The following is a 16,694-nucleotide window of genomic DNA, read 5'->3' on the forward strand; positions in this document are numbered from 1 at the left end:
AAAGTCATCAAAATTATAAAAAAATAAATAAAAATAGCCATTTAATGAGTTTCTGTTTTTATAACATATGCCTATGATATAGGAGCTATAACCTATCACACAAACAAGAGTTCTGTTTTTCCGAATATCTGCACGAACAGAAATGTACAATAATAAAATACAATTGTGTTACTCAATAATTTAATGAGTTTCTGTTTTTATAACATATGCCTATATAGGATCTATAACCTATCACACAAACAAGAGTTCTGTTTTTCCGAATATCTGCACGAACAGAAATGTACAATAATAAAATACAATTGTGTTACTCAATAATGATGTTCTAGTTGAGGGCATTTGTAGTGTATAGGTATAGGGCCCAAACATAACCTCATGCCCAGGGGCCCCCGTCCCCCTAAGTCCTGCCCTGAGTGCTGCAAATTCTGAAATTATCCACAGATCACACTCATTGGTGTGGTCAATAAGTGAATGTCTTTAAATATGACAACATCCACTTGCAGTACTGAAGGTGAAGTGTCCCATCTGTTACCTGTCTAATAAATGTTTTATTAATATTAATATATTTATATAATATATTAATTTTATTTTTAGACTTAAAATACATACTTATTAAAATAATGTAAAATGTAATGTAAAAAAATATATAAAAATAACATAATGTCATCATAACATCATAATCCTTTCAGGATGTTAATTCTTTAAGGACAAACATGTGTCTCCCCCTTTTTGTCAATTTCTCTTGTTTTTTAGGTTTTCATTAGGACTGTCCTAAATGGTCAAACCTGTTCCTATGATTTTATATAGTAACCAAATGATTATTGAAAGCTGGACATTTCCAATAAATCTTTAATATTGTTAATAATATAATAACCAACTTGTAGTGTCAAGACTTAATGGCTAAATGAACTGTAGAACTGTCTTGATGCTGCCTTTATGCTCGTTCTATAGGTTCTCATGATTCCTTCAGCTTCTGGGTGGATGAGCAAGCTCCAGTCGGTCCAGACCAGAAAGCATATGTGAAGCACCTGGTTGCGATATTTTGCTTTCTGGCCAAGAAGGTGATGAAGAAGTGGTCCATGACCCAGAACCTCACCTTCAGGGAACAGCTTGAGGGAGGAATACGCTATTTCGACCTGCGTGTTTCCTCCAAACCGGGAGAACCAGGCCACGAGATATACTTTATCCATGGGCTGTTTGGACACAAAGTACGTGATGGCCTTAATGACATTAACAATTTTTTGACCATACACAAGAAAGAGGTTGTTTTATTAGACTTTAACCATCATTATGCAATGAGCGAGGAGCATCATCGTTACCTAATCAAGATGCTGAAGAACGTGTTTGGTCACAAGCTCTGCAGGATTGACGTGGTGGAGGAAATTACTCTGAACTATCTGTGGGACAACAGGTACCAGGTGAGCTCAGGATGTCACAACCTATCTGATGATAATAATAATAGCTTTACATAAAGATGAAAATCTTAAATGTGATTTGATGAAAAGAAAAAGCAGCAAAAATTGATGGAAAGTGTTGTTGGATAGATGTTTTTAGATCAGTGATTAATCTGCATGATATCTAAATAAACAACTACTGTATAAAAAATATCTCTGTGAGAACTTGATATAACAGTCAGTGCCCTTTAGATAGAGGAAAAAACAGAGACACTCATTATGAGAGGTTGACTTTTTGACACTTTAAAACAGATTCAAGCCTTCGTCATAGCGATTAGGTGATCAGTCATACTGAAACTAATCTAACAACAGCTGTCAAAAACTGGAAAACAACGTTTTTCCTGTTACTGAAACAAATGCTAGTTCTGTCTCACAGCGTCAAATAAACAAACTCATACATGCAAAGCTGTTTCTGGCTAGAGTTTCTGACTGCTCAAGAGTTTGAAATCAATGCAAAGATTTTTTTTTTTTAATTGCTAGTTTGTTGTCAGAGAAATGTGTGTATCTGATCTCTATTTGCATCGGCACTAACAATGAGATACGGAAATAAGTGGATTTTTTTGTGAAGGTTTGCTTTTTACTGTAATACCAAACTTGAAGTTCTGACTGTTTTGTTACCAATTTGTTGTGTCCAGTGTTATTTTAGTGTCACTGAGATACTGTTATAGTTTTTATTATAAAATATTATATTTTGCATTTTCATTTTTGTTAAGGTTTTAGTAATTTTGTTCTGTGTTTAGAAGGTTTTTTTGTATTATATATAGTTTTATTCATTTACAGTATTCCATTTTAGTTTGGTTTATTTTAGTACATCAAGTTAAACTAAATTAAAATGAGAAATGTCACATTGGCAACTAGCTGTAATAAATGATCTTTTATATTTTATTTCAGTTAACCTTTATTTTAAGTAATGGAAATTCTTTTTTGGTTTAAAAAAGTTTAATATTAAATGTTTTTTCCATAGAAAACCATTATAAAGAAAACACAACCATTTTAATGCATTGCGTTCATATTCTGGGCTCATTTGCTTGCCTGTATAAATCACACAATCATAAATAAGGTGTGTACTGAATTTGATCTTTTAATATCACTGTTTCAAAGGCACTTTAAGTGTTTTCGCATTAAACATTTTAGAATGTCCCGCTGTTTTTAGTGATTGAAATATTGTGGTGGGTATTTTATATGGATTGCTAATGGCCAAAACTTGCATTTTGTACATTAAACATTTTAGAATGTCCCGCTGTTTTTAGTGATTGAAATATTGTGGCGGGTATTTTATATGGATTGCTAATGGCCAAAACTTGCATTTTGTTCACATATCTTTGTTTTATTCTTTTGAGAGGTGATCTAAATATTTTTGGATTGGGACAGATAGAAAATTGACAGGCTTGTGCTGCAGTTCTTGTCCTGCCTGCTACGTCTTCGAGCCAGTCACGTGACTGAAAACTAGGAATAATAACCCTGGTTGTGTTTGAATTAGTGCTGATGACTCTTTGTGTGTCTGTGGTGTGTTGCACCAGAGGTCAGCTATTCCTGCTGTGTACTGACCCTAATCACCATAGGATTAATGTCTCACCTCCACTCTGATGGAGACAGACAGGTGTACAAATGGCAAAAACTGGACACCAACATTCCAGCTGAGCACTCTATTTGTGAACACCTTCAGTTTAACAGATACTCATGTCTTTGTGGACATAACTGATTGACATGCAAATCAACATGGTGTTCTGCTTGTGTTGAGAAGCGCTTTTCTTGGGTGTTGTGGGTGGTTACTATGTGGTTGCTAAGATGTTTGAATGGTTTTACCACATTGTACCACATGGTTTCTATGGTATTTTGTTACTATATGATATGCTTACTTGCTAGAACCCAGCATCTATCAACCAAGTCTAATTCTGGTACCTTGATAAGGCTCAAGTGATAACCATATTTTTTTTGGTCCATTTTTATCATCTAAGAGCAATAGCACAGATGATGACAGAGTTTTCAGTTACACTTTATTTTGATGGTTCACTTTAGGAATTCTTTTGATTAACTAACTTCACAACTACATGTCAACTAATTCTCATCAGAGCATTAGTAGAGTATTAGTAGATGGCAAAGTCACTTATAGTCAACAGTATCTCTAAAGGGGACCATCAAAATAAAATGTTACAGAATTTTCATTTTTGGGTGGACTATCCCTTTAATAATTTGGATAATTCAAGTTATTATTCATGACTGTATGAGATGTGCACCGAAGTTTAATTTTTCAATACGCTTTGTTCTCTAACCTTAAAATATGAGCTATAGCAAGTATTTTGGAAGCACCACTAATAATATTATTATTATTAGTGCCCATCATGTCATTTTAGAATAATGGCTCGTTCAGTCTCTGGCATTTGTGTTTGATTTCACAGGTCCTAGTGTTCTACCACCATCCATCTGCTGAGAGCTGTCCTGTGATGTGGCCTGGTAGTAAAATTCCCGCCCCCTGGGCCAATACCACAGACGCCACCAAGCTCATCCAGTTCCTGGAGACGACTCTGGGTGAACGAGCCAAATACGGCAGCTTTCATGTGTCTCAAGCCATTTTAACCCCACATGTCAAGACCATTGCCAGAGGCCTGGTACGGGGGCTAAGAAACTACCTGGTGGAGAAGTGAGTATTTAAGTGGAGGAACTGTTTTTTTTGTTGTTGTTTTGGTTTTCGTTTTATAGCTGCTGTCCTCAATATCTCTCTCTCTCTCTCTCTCTCTCTCTCTCTCTCTCTCTCTCAGATCCATCTTCGAAATACAATCGAAGAATTGGCACAGCAGCATTCAGGCGGCAGTAGGTTGTAGGGCTCACAGTCTGTAAATGTGTGTATATATTTTTTTTAGAATATGTATATTTATTTATTATGTTTATATTATTTATGTATATATTGTATCTATCTATAATATTTATTTAGGCTATGTATATATTGTATGTATTCATTCTCTCCCTCTCTCTCTCTCTATTTATCCAATTGTGTATTATGTATTCATTCAAGTTTATTCATTGATTCATGTCTTTTGTTTGTCCTGTGTATTTTTATGCATTTATTTATAACAATAAATTACTTTATTTCGTTGCTCCAAATGAGCTTATGAACTTATGCTGTCTGAATTAATAGGACAGAGTAGCACATATACTGACCGACACAGAAGTATGGAGCCTTGTGCTGGTCTTAGCAGACATCCTAGTGAGACAACTGTCTCGGAGGAAGCTGTATAATTCTGCCTGAGTGTGGAAGTTGGATTGTTTATTATACCAGGATAAACGCAGTCTGAGCTTCCCATTTCCTGGTTTTGTCCGGGCCACTGTTGTAGATGACTGTCGAGCTTGGGAAGTTTATTTCTAGCCAGAGCTGACTCTGCTGACCTGAAATAGAACTAACACAGTAATTGCTAATGTTTTAACTGTTCCCTGTAGACAAGTGAGGGTTGTTGCATTGATTATTCAAGCGTTTATGCAAATTTTATACACTACCATTCGAAAGGGGTTGGTATCTCTTATGCTCATCAAGGCTGCATTTATTTGATCAAAAATACAGTGAAATCAGTAATATTATTAAAATTTAAAAGAACTGTTTTCTATTTTAATATAGTTTAAAATGTAAGCTGAATTTCCAGCAGCCATTACTCCAATTTTCAATGACATGATCCTTCAGAAATGAGTGTAATATGCAGATTTGCTGCTCAAAAAACAATATTCTTATTAATATTGATATAGAGAACAGTTGTGCTGCTTTAATATTTTTCTGGAAACCATTATATTTTGATGAATAGAAAGTTCAAAAGAACAGCAGTTATTTGAATTATGCATCCTACATGTCTATTACATGTGCTTCTGTTGTTTCTCTCACAGGAACCTTCCAACTATAATGATGTGGGTGGAGGCACAAAAGCCAGGCGTAGATGGGGTCAATATCATCACTTCCGACTTCGTAGAACTTGTGGATTTCGCAAACACTGTCATTAAATTAAATAACTTCCTCATTCAAGATCGGCCAGGCACATGACCTTTTCAGTGACCGCCACAAAGACTGAAGGTGTGCTGACCACAAAGACCTGGAATGACATGGGGGTCACAACGTGATTATCAAGAAGTGATTGATACCTATGGCCATATGAGCTCTAAATTGGCCATTTTTTATATTTAATTCAACAAAGCTTTGAGTGCCATCAATCTGATACCCATGTTTTGCTAACTTCACTGAAACTCAAGTAACCTTTTCAACAGCTGTTGCTCACCTACACTTCATGTACTGAAAAGAAACTAATGTCATTATTTATGATTAATTATAATATTTTTAACATTTAAATTTTTTTTAAATGTTTATTCTATATCACAATATCAGAGCAAGAACAAACGGTGTCATTGAGTTTTTTGTTGCATCATGAAAATTCCCCATATTTTACCTCAGCACTTTAAAGTGGTTTAGCAATGGCTCATTTGTATACCTGATGTGATCAGCAGTTTCTGGTCTTTATTTGTGTTTGGAAGATGTGGGCCACGGTCACGGCAGGAACCTTATTTTGACAGCCGGTCCAATACAACAATAAACAGATTTTCCATTGCCTCGATTTTCTCAGAATTTTGCCAGTATAATAAATACTATGGTGGATAATTTTTTATTTAATTAATGTATCATCATTTTTTATCATTAAAGTAATAAGAATGAGTTGGTTTTTTTTGACTAATAAATACATTCTATAAATTTTTATTGATACAAAAAATCAAATACAAAAAAGTACTATTTATATATTATTATAGTATTTAGTTTTTTTTATTTATAACTATATTTTTATGTCATTTTTAGTTTTAATAACATTTCAGTTTTTCAGTTCAATTTCTAATTTTGACCGGTTTTTTTTTGTTTTTCATCTAATATTTAGATTTTATTTTATTTCAGTTTTATTTAAATTACCAAAAACAATTTTTAATAGTTTTAGGTAACAACACGGTACAAACAGTAACAACATAACAAACATGAAAGGCTTTGAGAGATTTACCCAATCCCTTTAAATGAAATGCTGAAATTTCTTTAAAAAAAATTAAATCACGTGTAATCATCTTCTGTATTTTATTCCTAAATCTCAGCTTGTTTTATTGCTCTTCAGTATTTAAAAAATGTTCTTACCAGTATTCACAGAAACAATGTGAGCGTCTGCACATCAAGGGCCCTTCAGAGCGCAAGATCTTCCCCACCTGCAGTTCCCTGCGACCATGTCCACATTCCAGTGAATGTTTTCTGGGGTCTCTGGGATGGGAAAGCCATCAGATAATGATCAGGAGCATGTGAACGAGTCCACACAGAGCATTTGAATCCAATGAAGAAATAATTATGTGCTCAAAGCATGAAGGTATTTAGGAAGAGAGAAAGAAAATAGAGACAGATCTAATCAGCACAGCTACTTTCTTTCTCTTTGGCTTTAAAATCAGTTTTTGTTCACTGATATCGCAAAGGGAATGTTTCCCCTTCAGTTTGAATATTGATAGTGAACTTCAAATGAGAAATGCAGCCAAATTTTGAACCAGAAGACATACCGTAGGGTCCAAAAAATGCTTCATTTTGCATTGAAAGTCTCTGAAACCTATAAGCCTGTGTAAAATCTGATGATCATGTTCTCCAGCATGATTTGAGATGATCTAACGAGCTTCAATGGAAGCAAGAACATCTGTCTGTACAAAGGATTCACATGGTGTCATAAATTTGCGGATTTGATTAGTGACCAAGAAATAATGCAAAATGTTCTTTCGATTAGCACAGGTTTTGTATTTCTTTTTGGAACTGGTTGATCATTAGCTTATGCACCTCAGCTTCAGAGTGGTAAAAGCATTATTTGTGGATAATTTAGGCAATTTTCACTCAAAAACTGAAATACATCACCTCAGATCAATGAGGCCTATACGATCAATCAGTTCCAAAAAGAAATACAAAGCCTGCGCTTTAAATACCTGAATTTTAGGGGTCAGACTTCTGGATCCATCTATATCAGTGATATGTAATTCCAAGCCTTTAAAAAAAAAACATCTTGTCAAAATTTTGAGAAGCTCAAGGCATAGCGACATGACCAGCTGCATTTTGAAACTATGACATTCTTTGTTCTTTCCATGAAAGTGTAGACCAGTGGTCTTGACCTTAACAAACAATATTCCTTCTCTCCATCCTCTCTTTCACACTCTTGCCTCTCCTTTTGTTCACTCCCGCTCTTTATTTCATTCTAGATCCTGAAAGAATGTCAGGGGTTGTTGTTGTTGTTTTTTTCATGTCGGCACCAGTGCAGTAACTTATATAAAAGGACACTAACTACAGTGTAATTATACGCCGCTGTTTCGGAGCTAAAGAAAACTCTATGAGCGTGCACTGGAGCATCCTGTTTACCAAAAGATTTCAGCCACACGTGACCTCTAATCACAAACTGGATGTTGGGTGTGAATTTATGACACACGTTGTACATTGTGTGTTAATTAAACAAATAGTCTTACTGTGGATATTTTTATTTGGCAGCTTAATTTTTGAAAAATTTGTGAGAGGAAAAAACTGGTTGATTTTTTATCATTGTTTGTATCTTTTTGGTAGGCTATTTGATATATTCGAATCAGAATTCAAGAACTGGCCAAGAAAAGTAAACTTTTGCACAACTTTGACACCTGAATAACACATGCCAATGTCAGGCGGGTAAGTATTATAATTAGACCACTCTGTGGTCTAATTTTAACGGCTTGGCTATAGCCCTATACCAGTAACCTTTGTATTTTTATCATTTTGTATTGTCTTAAGTTGTCAAAAATTAAATATTTCTTAATAGAAGCTGTATGTATGGATTGCCATTTTGTTGTCTATTAGACGTATATATGTAGTCGTTTAATAGCCGTCTAATTGATGACTAGTCTATAAATGGGCTATGATTAGACGTCTATTAGATTTTCACTGACAGCCCAAATTTACACTCGTTTTAGCCTAGACGTCTAGGCTATATTTAGACGTCTAATAGACGTCTTTTAAACGCAAAATTGCTTGCTGGGAGGCTATGTTAATATAAATGTTAACATTTTGATCAAATAAATAGTGAAGATGAAAACGTAGCCTATATCTGTGTTAAGAATATCAATACTCTCTGGTTAATTTCGAACTGTTGCTTTTAAAAATTAAAGGCAGGTGAATGTTTTGTTCCATGTCTCAAGAACCAGTGAAGTCAGTGCTGGCTGAACTGCACGCGCCGCCGTCTCCAGTGCGCATGCGCTCATCAGCGCACGGTCTAGTTCCAGCTGTTGTGCATTCCATAGCACAGCGGAGTCGCCGCTGGCCAAGAGCGCCAGGACAGCGCCTTTAAGTCACCAAAGAGCCACAGGACTTGCTTAATTTCTTTGGAAATAATTATTTGTAACACAGTGCTTGTTTTCAGCTTTATCAATAACGCTCGGCGGCGAGGTGGAGTTTACAAAGAAAGAGAAATATTGAATTGGCTTGATCTTTTTCTTTCTGTCATTTGGAACCGCAAAGGATATTTGGGGAAGAGCGCTGTGCCTTTGGAGCTGCCATTCAAAATGACAGACGTCGTTTCGGCAATGGTGAGACTTGTGTTTTGCACAAATAATCCTTAAAGTAAAACTTTATTTAATAGAAAGCTGTTCTTTTAATTATTCGAAAGAAGCGCAGTGTCTGTCTATATGTAACTGAGATTTTTAATTAGGGATATTAATTTGAAATATTGGAAAATCTATCTTTTTCAGTCTATGATTCATCTATGTTAATATATTTGAACACATATTGGATGGTGTGGGTTTTTAATATTCCTTTGATGATAGTGACGTGTGATGGTAATGACATTTTCATCAAGCTGGACTCATTAACACAACACAAATAATTTCTCAATTAAAAATCACAAATAGATACTGATTAGTTTGGTTATGACACCTACAATTCCTCTTCTTCTACCATAATGTAAAAGCTTTCAGCCAGTCTTCTCTAAAAGAAAAACTAAACAAATGATTCATGTAAATTCCAAATGAACTGAAAATGAACTTTTTAAAAGTGTCCCTAATTGTTGAATCACTCCTTTTTGCTTATGTCTAATGTTTTGTAAGTTAAATACTGATAAATATGATTGATAATGTTTTTTTGGCCACAGTATTTATTTAACTTAATCTATGATCAGCTCTTGGCACAAGTCATGGCATGGGTTTAGATGTGTTTTGTATGTTGAATTCGTCATGGACACTGAATCATTACCCTGAACTGAGAGATAGGCATCATAGAGTAAACATCAAATACCAGAGACACTTTTAAGACAAACTGAAAGCAAACGGGGCCGTGAGGTGCGATTTCACTAAACAGTGCTGCCTGATTGAACAAGGAATGATCAAACTGAACCAAACAAACAATTTGAGGTTTATAGTTGTTTTTTATTCATTGTTTTTGTTTTATTTGACTTAAATGACCCATCTGTGCAGTGTGCACAAACAACAGCATAAACCCTCAAACCAGATGTTATGGTTGTAAAAACAGTCTATGACACTCAGAGCACAATTGCTATAGTTACATGCATAAGAGCAGCAATTATTTCATGAGTCAGTGTGAGGGGATGAAAAGAAATAAACATGCGGACAGACTCAAGAGAGCGATGCTAGATGCTGTAAGTGAAGCAGATGCTATGGTTGTGAAAACATTGGACCTGCCACTCAACACACAATTGGGTTCAGGTGTGTTAACCTGTGATCCAGCTGACTCACACAGTTCTCATTGGCAGACAGGTTGTTGATGGTGCAGATGTTACAAAGATAGTAATCACTTGTGCTGATGATTCTGGCAATCAGTATAACCCCTGCAGTGAGAAAATCTGCATGAGGTCTGTTAGCATCCAAAAACACCTCAGAGTCAGGTGATTTACTATGGACCAAACATACACTCTTGGTTTCAAAAGGGGGTTTTCACAGTGATGCCATAGAACAGTCTCCAAACTTGGTCCTGGAGGAAACTCTGTAGGGACTGAGTTTGGAGACCCCTGCCATAGAAGAACCATTTTGAGTTCCCCATTGAACCTTCTGTGGAATTAAATAGTTTCAATGAACAGGGCCGTTCTTATAGGGGGGTGCAACTGGTGCAGTCGCACCGGGCCCCTTGCTTGAGGGGGCCCCGCGGCGAACGGACCGAGGGGAACCCCCGCCCCCCCTCCCGGAACACGATCGGCTAAGGATGCTAAGGACGGTAACGGCCCTGTCCATGAATGTTAGAGGTTCTTCATGGAACCATAGATGCCAATAATTAACCTTTATTTGGTGAACCCTCTGGTGACATTCAATCATTTTAGATTGAAAAATGTTATGTTCCGAATTTTTTATTTTTTACTTCATCTGAATGGTATGAAACTTAGTGACTTTTGTTGCACTTGCTGACCTTATATTTCAACGCGGAAGTAAGCCGTTTTCTGTGAATGTGCGAGACTTCTTGTTCATTAGCCACTGTAGGGAAATAACGAGAAGAATAACAATGTGCAGTAAACGGCAAAACTGTTTGCACTAAGCCAGTGTGTTCATAATGAAGATGACACATTAAAATAATATGGTAAGACACACCAATTTGTAATATCCAGCAGCAAAACGAGCTATTTTGTACAGCTAAAAATAGCTGGAAGCGGATAATACTGGAAGCCAACCCTATACGTTTTACAAATTGCCGCACCCTCTCTTATGGGAAAAATAAGGTGGATATGAACAAAAATTGGATGATTAGAAAAGGCTAAATTGTCTGACAGTGGAGCAGTCTTTGATAATGTCTAAATATATATCCAAATGCAAAACCTAATAAAAGTAATTATGTCTGTAAAATGTCAAATAATTTTTTCTTAACATTTGTAGTATTTTATATATAGAATTAAATAAATGCTGCATAGTTAAAATACAAAATATATAAAATTAAATATTATTGAAACAAAATATAGTACATTACTTTAATCTCTGAACACAAATTACATATATTATACATATATAAAATTATACACCATTAATAATAAACAAGTGGTTTTGGTTAATGTAATGTCAACTTTTTGTTAAAATAAGCTGCATAAACTTGTACAGTATAGAAAGTTCGACCTTTTAAATTGGCTTTATGTGTAAAAAGCTCTACATAATAAGGTAAAAGAAATCTGTGCTTTAAAGGAAAACTGTAAGAATAATATTACGTAAGGTTTTGCAGCCTAATGTGGATTTCCTTTCGGTTCTTATTCCTGGAGCCAGATACAGCTGTAACAACATTCCACACTTTTTCATTTGTTAACTTTGGAATTTGGGGTTAATGATGTGAAAGGTCTTAATGTGTTTTTTCAGACAATTTTCTGAATCTTGCATTATCATGGTGCAAGTCAATTATTTATTCAGTTCCTCACACCTTTAATTGAAAAACAAAATATCTATACCGCTGCAAACTGTTCCAAATTGCTGTCGCAATTATGGTATTTATAGTTAACTATTGTTATTTTTAAACATTGCTGCTTCACCACCTTTAAGAGATCAGATGGGTTTTCTATGCTGATATTGTTAAAGAGGCGAGTGTGTGACCTTTAATCAAAAGATGATGACCCCTAATAAAAGGCAAACATGTCAAAGTATCTCTTTAACATGGCACTATAATTTCAGAGCCAACACAAAGCCTGCATTCATGACATTTCTTGTATCTAAGGCTATGTTCAGAATGTGTATATATATATATATATATATATATATATATATTTCCCTTATATATAATCTCTTTATTTATTCTATGTTAGAGTTTGTTGCAAATCTGTTTCATAGGGAGAAGAACAATTTAATAATCTAAAGAAACTTTTTCCACTACAAAGAACCTTTGGTGCAATGGAAAGGTTCCATGGATTTTGAAGGTTCTTCATGAAACCATACAGTAGATGCCAATATAGAACTTTTATTTTTAAGAGTGGCAGTATACTGTAAATAGTAAGCTAGTATTCCATTCCGAACACAGCCCATACGTAGGGCAGAAAGATGAACACGCAACCATCACAGCCTACGCCAAACGCATTTGGAAATGACCTGGAAAGCGACGGTGTTTCTGCCCGTGTTCTTGTTAGATCTGATGAGGGACAGGAATGAAAACAGGGGGAGGTTGACAGACCGTTTCCCTTTTTAAATCTCCCACCTGTCCGCCGAAACGCTAACCTTGTGTGTGGTTGTCACCACCCGTCCTGCAACTCTGGGTGAGATTTGAATGTGTGGTCCTTCTTTGATCATCCCATGTGTGTTACAGCTGAGTCGATGGAGTCGTCAGGAATGTCCTCCCACATCATGTCTTGTGTAAAGCACAAAGACTCAAAAAGCCCTTTGTGTCAAATTCTGGCCTTCCTGCTTCTTCTGTTTCTTCATCATAGATCTAATGTCTCTATGTTTTTGTAACACTTCTGTCTTTCTCTCGGAGTCTGTCTCCACAGTCTTATATTTAATCCGGTCTCAGTGGCTCATAAAATAAATGTTGTTTTCAAATGAACACTCTCCCCCTCTTCCTTCCCCCATTTGATTTCTTTCCTGCATGTACTGTAAATAACCTTCCACAGTCTTTATGAAAAGTCTGTCTTCTTTGTTTGTTGTAGATTTCTGAACATGCCTGAACATTGCAGCTGCCAGCTTCTACCTGAATCAAGAGGTCTTGATGAATAAAGCCATAGTCAGGGTCATCTAACAAAGATCAGCCAGTGTGTAAACAGCAAACCTGCCCTTATTGCCCCACAGTTGCCTACATCTATAATCCCAAGAGCTGATTGGACGGAGAGGTGCTAGAGAGGAATGTAGCTGGTATTTTCATCCTGGGGTGATACCCAAGTAGTTCTCAAAAGCAAACCACTGGGACATTCCTGCAGGAACACGCCTGTCTACCTGTCAGGAAAGAGGGCAAAGAAAGTTGAGGAAGGGGTTTATGGTTCATGTGCAGTTGTTGTTTAGCTGTAAAGTAGGTTGTGTTATTGTCAAATGCCCTCTTGGGATGTGGCCAGACATGGGTCTTAAATATCTTAAAAGGACTTAAAAAAATAAATAAAGTTGACCCTTTTTTAAAAAATAGTAAATTAACCTCAGTTTCAATTAGTGAATGCAGTACTGTTTAATTTCTGTTCACTTTAAATCAAGAGAGTTTATAGTGTTATTTATATAAATAACCTTGTCTATATACACTACCATTCAAAAGTTTGGGGTCAGTAAGAATTTTTATTTAATTTAATTAATTAATTAATTTTTTAAAGAAATTATTACTTTTATTCAGCAAGGTTGCATTAAATTGACAAAAAATGACAAACATATATATATATATATATATATATATATGTTTGTCATTTTTTGTCAATTTAATGCAACCTTGCTGAATAAAAACTTAAGCACACAGCATTGATAATAATAATAAATGTTTCTTGATATCATGTGACACTGAAGACTGGAGTAATTGTACTGAAAATTCAGTTTTGTTATCACAGGAATAAATTACATTTTAAAATATATTAAAATTTTGGAGCCAGTTCTGCAGTCCAGCAGCATTTTGCATTTGCAACCACTTGGTTTGATATTTTGTTTCTAATGCAGTGAAAATATTACAGTTTAACTGTGTCTTAAGTGTCCAAATAATTTTTGCAGCATCTCTCTCTCTCTCTCTCTCTCTATATATATATATACAGTATATAATGTATGTATCTGTGTGGGTGAGCAGGGTTAGCAAAAATGCACATGGGCCCCTCTCTATGGTAACTGCAACTCTGGGATGGCAGGACCAAAGCAAGGGCCATTTCTCACTACATCTCCACTGGCATGGCATGCCAAACACTCCCAGTGACTCGTGGGAAATAATAGGCATGGAACATTCCTGCCTTTTCCTCCCACTCTGTTTTTTGCTCTTTTGGGATCGTTTTCACACACATTCCAACCTACAGTATGTTACGTGTGGCAGCTGGATTAGAGAGTGTGAGTATGTTCGCTCTGATGTTTATGGCCCTCAGGGGCTGTTTGTGAGTGTCTTTGCAGTGCCCATCTTGTGGTTAAATTATTAAACTATTTTAAATTATATTTTATTAAATGGTTTTTAATTATTTTAAATTGTATTATTATTATTATATACCTATTTTTGAATAAACAATTGCAGCCTTGGTGAGCATAAGAGGTTTCTTTCAAAAGCATAAAAAAAAAAACTTACCTACCTCAAACTTTTCAATAGTATTGTACCTAAGCAGGCCTAAAAAGTTGTACATGTTTCCTATTACCTGTGTGTTTGTTTATTAAATGTTTTATCACATAGTTATATTAGGTGGTTGTTTATTATTTTAAATTGTATTATTATTATTATTATATACCTATTTTTGAATAAATAATTGCAGCCTTGGTGAGCATAAGAGGTTTCTTTCAAAAGCATTAAAAAAAAAACTTACCTACCTCAAACTTTTCAATAGTATTGTACCTAAGCAGGCCTAAAAAGTTGTACATGTTTCCTATTACCTGTGTGTTTGTTTATTAAATGTTTTATCACATAGTTATATTAGGGCAGTGCTAAATAAAATGCCATTTTTATGATCACTTTTAAATATCATATATCTTACAGATTCTGCAAGGAGTGTGTAAACTTACAAGCATAACTGCTAACATGTTACTAACATGATAAACAGTATTATAGAAGCATGGTTGTAGGTGCACTCTGACTGGACCTTGGCGAGTGATATTGGAAATGAGGGTGTTTGAACAGCAATGACCTCATTCGGGAAGTCAGTTTTGTATCAGAGGAAATAGGAACAGCGTGAGGCGGTATATGGTCAGATGTTCCTCTCAGGCTTTCAGGTCTGGAGAACCCAAAAATTTATGTGGACACTTGAGAAACACTTAAAATGCATGACTGTCATTACAAGATATAACAAAATATCATTTTTATTTTAAAGAAAGATAGCACAAGAACACTTCTGAAGCAAAATCTTTTACAAAAAACAAGGGGATTAAATTATGAAAATTGAGTCAAACTGACCTCCCTAAAAATATTTTTGGAGCCAGTTCTGCAGTCCAGCAGCATTTTGCATTTGCAACCACTTGGTTTGATATTTTGTTTCTAATGCAGTGAAAATATTACAGTTTAACTGTGTCTTAAGTGTCCAAATAATTTTTGCAGCATCTCTCTCTCTCTCTCTCTCTCTATATATATATATACAGTATATAATGTATGTATCTGTGTGGGTGAGCAGGGTTAGCAGAAATATGATGTTTATGGCCCTCAGGGGCTGTTTGTGAGTGTCTTTGCAGTGCCCATCTTGTTACTGGAGTGCCATTAAACATAATAGCTTTTTTTCTTATCTGGATTCACTCAGTGGTGTTCAAACTAGAACTGACAGATAACCAGCTGTTGGCATTTAGCGAGCACAGATGGGGGGCATCAGGTGAGCAAGCTAGTGAAACGTTGCAGGCGCAAAAGAGAAGGTCTGCACACATCCAAAAACGTATTTTAAATGCAAAATTGATTTCCGTGCGCTCGAAATACTTTTTTCTTTGCGAAACGAAAATTTTCTCCACAAACTCAGATCGCGCGTGTGCAAAATGCACTATTGTGCGCTCAAAATATGATCTTTCGCGCGCAGAATTGTGGCAGAAATGTAAGCCCATATCTCAAAAACTCCCATTAAAATCACTGAAGCAGTTTACACTGTGAAATGAATATCTTACTTGATTTCGTACGCACATCTGCTCTTTGTTGTTTCTGATGAGAGAATTCACCAGATAATTCAGTCAGCGAGCAAGTAAACAAAACACGGCGTTTCAGAGATGACTCATCTGCACGTCTCTGATTGGCCATTGCATTCATAAGCTCAACAGAATCGTGTGTGATTGGTTATAATGCAGCGCTGTACAAACGCGTCTGTCTCTGGTTCAGCGCCAGCCAAAGCACGAACGCAGATTTGAATTTAGCAGCTGATGCTGTGCCGCACTGAACGATCTAATCACACCGGTGTGATTGTATCAAATATAAAAAAATATTATTCGGCTATTATTCGGCACGTGCCCCCTCACTTTGAATGGGCATATGACGCCTCTGATTATGGAACACAAAAGAAGGAATTCTATGTTCATGCTGCTCTTCTCCAAATAAAAGCTAAAGGTTGCCAGACACTGCCAGAATTGTATCAATATTATAAAAGTACTCATGCATTATATTGCAGGTGTTGTGAATCCACAAATCTAAATTTGTCATTATTCACAGAAAAATCTTTC

The 16,694-nt window shown here is 35.7% G+C and overlaps 2 protein-coding genes across 2 annotated transcripts in view; both read left to right on the plus strand.

Annotated features, from left to right (window-relative positions):
* Nucleotides 1-480: 480 nt before the first annotated feature.
* Nucleotides 481-6,004, plus strand: LOC107721836 (PI-PLC X domain-containing protein 3-like). The gene is made up of 4 exons (XM_016530006.1): nucleotides 481-508; nucleotides 949-1,415; nucleotides 3,851-4,092; nucleotides 5,322-6,004. The coding sequence occupies exons 1-4, from the start codon at nucleotides 481-483 to the stop codon at nucleotides 5,473-5,475; spliced, it is 891 nt and encodes a 296-aa protein (XP_016385492.1). The 3' UTR covers nucleotides 5,476-6,004.
* A 2,760-nt stretch (nucleotides 6,005-8,764) lies between these two features.
* Nucleotides 8,765-16,694, plus strand: part of LOC107721837 (pleckstrin homology-like domain family B member 2) — a 48,035-nt gene continuing 40,105 nt past the window's right edge. The window contains exon 1 of the mRNA XM_016530007.1: nucleotides 8,765-9,032. Within this exon, the coding sequence (XP_016385493.1) occupies nucleotides 9,009-9,032 (24 nt within the window). The 5' untranslated portion in view covers nucleotides 8,765-9,008. The remainder of the gene's footprint in view (nucleotides 9,033-16,694) is intronic.

The sequence above is a fragment of the Sinocyclocheilus rhinocerous genome, unplaced genomic scaffold, assembly GCF_001515625.1.
Source record: "Sinocyclocheilus rhinocerous isolate Xijiao unplaced genomic scaffold, SAMN03320098_v1.1 scaffold90, whole genome shotgun sequence".
Taxonomy (NCBI): Eukaryota; Metazoa; Chordata; class Actinopteri; order Cypriniformes; family Cyprinidae; genus Sinocyclocheilus; species Sinocyclocheilus rhinocerous.